At 36.8% G+C, this 3,901-nt stretch overlaps 1 protein-coding gene across 1 annotated transcript; it reads right to left on the bottom strand.

The window, feature by feature from the left end:
* Nucleotides 1-344: 344 nt before the first annotated feature.
* Nucleotides 345-2,112, bottom strand: LOC104738281 (dof zinc finger protein DOF5.4). Its single transcript, XM_010458479.3, has one exon. It carries the CDS (start codon nt 1,697-1,699, stop codon nt 773-775), a length of 927 nt encoding a protein of 308 aa, XP_010456781.2. The 5' UTR covers nt 1,700-2,112; the 3' UTR covers nt 345-772.
* Between the last annotated feature and the right edge of the window lie 1,789 nt (nt 2,113-3,901).

Raw genomic sequence — 3,901 nt, 5'->3', positions numbered from 1 at the left:
AGTTATATTATAGTTTAAGAGAAATGGATTATACTATAATAGAAGATCATATTTAAGTTTTTCTATTACCTAGTGGAAGCTGTGATTTTGAATATATAGTTGTTTATTTGATTACTAGATGATCCGCTTCTAATCATATGTTTATAAGATAAGATAAGAATTTTGCATATTATTTATGTAAGTGCTAACACGGCTTAAGCAATTAGACGGAACTTAGCTACATTGAACCTGCACAGTCTTAATGACTAATGATTAGCGAGTCATACTAAGAAGAACACATAAACAATTAAATAATCAAACGTAAAAGAAAAACACATAAACAAAGAAGCAGAAGCGACGTACGATTTTGTATGCCCCAATCAAATATATAAATTTATTAGATACATCAATGAAAACAAACAAAAGAAAGAAAAAAAAATATCCCAGAAAAATTAAAACCTTATCAAATATACAACGATAAGTAAAAAAGGCTAGTTCGAAAACTGAACCTAAGCCATATTAAAACCATGCCATGTAAATTCGCACTCTTGGACTATACCAAAAACTAACCCAAAAAAAAAAAAAAAAACGAGAGAAGTAAAGTTTATATATGGGAAAAAAAATTTACAAGCAGTCATATAATTATATAATAAATCCCGTTTTAAACCCATTATGATAAAATAAAAATAAAAACCACTTCATCGAACTTTTTTTTACCTTATGTGTATAGAATATACTATTTTTTTTTGGGGTTAAGAAGAAGAAGAAGAAGAAGATGCTATGAGAGAGAGACTCAAGGCAGGTAGAGACCATTCTGATCTTCGTCAGAAGACGTCCATTGACTTTGACTCCAGTATGCATGATCAACGGTGCTAGTTAGATCAAACAGTGTTTGATCTCCTCCTCCACTTCCCCAATCCAACGGTTCAAATCCCATATTTGGATCAGAAGATCTTCCTTGAAACTCAACCTGAGCCGTTCGATCCCCAAACTGTTGCTGCTGTACAGTTTCACTCTCCAACTTCAGATGATCGTCTTGGTTTACGAACTTGCCCCCGAATCCAAACGGAGTCGTTTCGATCGCCGACGCCGCAGTAAAACCTCCGATCTCCGAGAAAACTCCGCCGTCCGATGAGCCTTGTCCGAGCAACGTCGACCACTCGATCCCGTTACCATACAGTTTAAGATTAGGCATGTCAAAACCGGGAACAACCGACGAAGCAACCTCCGCCGCCGCGGTGACGGATACGGCGGCGACGGTGGTAGAGTTAGAAGCTGTGAGAGAAGAGCTCTCGCTGCTAGAGTGAGATCCCGTACTCGATTTGTCCTCCACGTTATGTTCTTGCGTTGGTAATTTGTCGGCAGAGGAGGAAGACGTAGGCTGCTTTGTTTTCGATCTTTTAGCTTTCCGGCAACCACCTCCGACGGGGACGTTACGTAGAACACCACCTTTAGTCCAGTAACGACGACAGTTCTTGCAAAAGTGTCGAGGCTGAGAAAGATTGTAATTGTTATAGTAACAGAACTTTGTGTTAAGAGAGTTACAACGAGGACACTTGAGAGATTGGTGATGGTTAAGTATACTGTTCTGATGAGCTCTCATCCTCCGATCTCCACCTCCTCCTCCGCCGATTCCTCCACCGAAAAACCTCCCTCCTCCTCCTCCTCCTCCTCCACCACCGCCGCCTCCGGTCATCGAGTAATCATGAATATCTTGCATTTCGTAGAGAGAAAAATATACAATCTAAGCAAGTTTGGGTTTTCGAATTGGGAGGTTATTACTGTGGAGAATGTAAGAGAAATAGGAAGAGAGAGAGAGAGAGAGAGAGAGAGAGAGAGAGAGAGAGAGAGAGGTGAAGTGGTAAGCATGGGAAAGACTTCTTCTGAAACTCTCTGACAGAGCATATCTTTCATATGTCCGAACAGGCAGTTTATTTCTCAAATGACGGTTCTGCCCATGCGATATTTTGTATTTTACAATCCCTTCGCATGGCTGTATTCAGAAGTTAGCTTCGAGTCCAAAAATTTGGCCCCATCAAATTATGTATGTATTAAATATTAATATCTTCGCATTTAAACGATTTGTTATATTTCGGTTGTATATATTTATTTGTATGCCCAAAGAGTCGCATCAAAATATCCAATGATTGATAAAAATATTTTATTAAAAAAAAAATAATGGTGTTTTTTACATCTTTTAGTTTCACATCGAATTATATTGAATCCCAAAAGCGTCAAAATATTAATGCGAATGATTTTTTTAACTAAACTTTAAAAAAGAAAAATGATTAGTATCTTCTAACGAATGTATATACATGAGATCATGTAATTAATAAAATATGAATTTAAAATCAATATTTTCCCAAGAAACTTTTTTAAATTATTTTCTTCTGCAAAACAGTGAATTAGAAGTCTGAATAACCTACTAATCTCTAATCCCATATCATATAAAAAATGTTTTGAAATGAGTTGACTAGTGTTTACGTATATATATATATATATATATGGTATATAAATTGTATTTAATCTTTAGAAATTATTCTCGTACTGAGTCTAAGACATATCAACTTTGGTGCAGTTTTTAATTTTTAAATTTCTGTGATATGTCTTAGAAATTAAACTGCCATTCAAGGCCATAGGCATACAAATAAATATATACAACTGAAAATCAAGTGACAAATGACGCTTACAAGAAACGAACAGAAATTTATGAGCAAGCCCAAGATAACAAGTTGGAACGAGCAATTGAATCGCTACTAACACTCTCTGGACTTCAATATGACTCCTCTTTATATTGGGGAGCGGTGAGTGTGCTTCAAAGCAACAAGACGCATGCACGTGTTTATCTAACACTACCCAATGACGATGCTAGGATCAAATATCTCGAGCGGACAGCGGGAATAAGCCGAACAGCTGAATAGGCTAATGAATAATATTTATCACAAGAAAACTTTTTTATTTCACTTTTTTTGAATGTTTTTAGTTTGGCTTAGAATAATGATTGTTTATTTTTCTGTTGTTTTTGAAATTAATAAATATCTTCTATTTTCACCTTAGTAATTCATTATTCTTTTTTTTTTTTAGAGGGAAGCGTTTTACAGAATGCTTGAAGATGATGAGGCAGAAGATGGAAGCATTAACTTTGGAGAATCATTCATGGATCCTTACTCCATGAGTATAGAAAGGAGACCGATGAATGAAGATCCAGAACGTGGCCGAAGATACGTATATGAACTAATTCATGGTCATGAGAAACAATGCTACGACATAATTCGGATGTATCCACCGGTGTACATCAAACTATGTGAAAAACTTAAGGAGGACCATCACTTGATGGAAACCGATGAAGTAAGCATCCAGGAATGCGTTGCAATTTTTCTCACCATATGCGCTCAAAACGGAACTCAGAGGTATGTTGGAAAAATATTTGGTCATTCACAAGAAACCATAGGCAGAAAATTTCACGAAGTGTTGAATGCCCTCGAACACATGGCGGTTGAATTGCTTAGACCTGGTCCAGAAGAGCTCAATCAACCTCATCCAAAGTTACAATCTGACAGAAGGTATTGGCCTTACTTTAGAGGTTTTATTGGTGCAATAGATGGAACACATGTTCCGGTCACTGTTGCGGGAAAAAATTCAGAAAAATATTGGAATAGGAAAAGCGGCACAAGTATGAATATCTTAGCAATATGCAATATGGACATGTTGTTTACATATGCGTATATTGGTATTCCCGGGTCTGCTCATGATGCTAAGGTTCTAATGCTAGCGATGGAGGGGAATCATCAATTTCCAACTCCACCTATGGGCAAATATTATTTGGGAGATTCTGGTTATGCTCTTCGACCTGGATTCCTTACTCCATATCGAGGGGAAAGGTACCATCCTAGCGAATATAATAGAGCTAGACCACCAAGTA

Source organism: Camelina sativa, chromosome 2 (assembly GCF_030686135.1).
Source record: "Camelina sativa cultivar CO46 ecotype springtype chromosome 2, ASM3068613v1".
Taxonomy (NCBI): domain Eukaryota; kingdom Viridiplantae; phylum Streptophyta; class Magnoliopsida; order Brassicales; family Brassicaceae; genus Camelina; species Camelina sativa.
The sequence above is the reverse complement of the archived record's forward strand: the minus strand, read 5'-3'. Positions and strand labels throughout refer to the sequence as shown.

Bases quoted from the DNA above. Each gene is read 5' to 3' on its own strand.
- LOC104738281 (XM_010458479.3), bottom strand. From the start codon at position 1,699: ATGCAAGATATTCATGATTACTCGATGACCGGAGGCGGCGGTGGTGGA.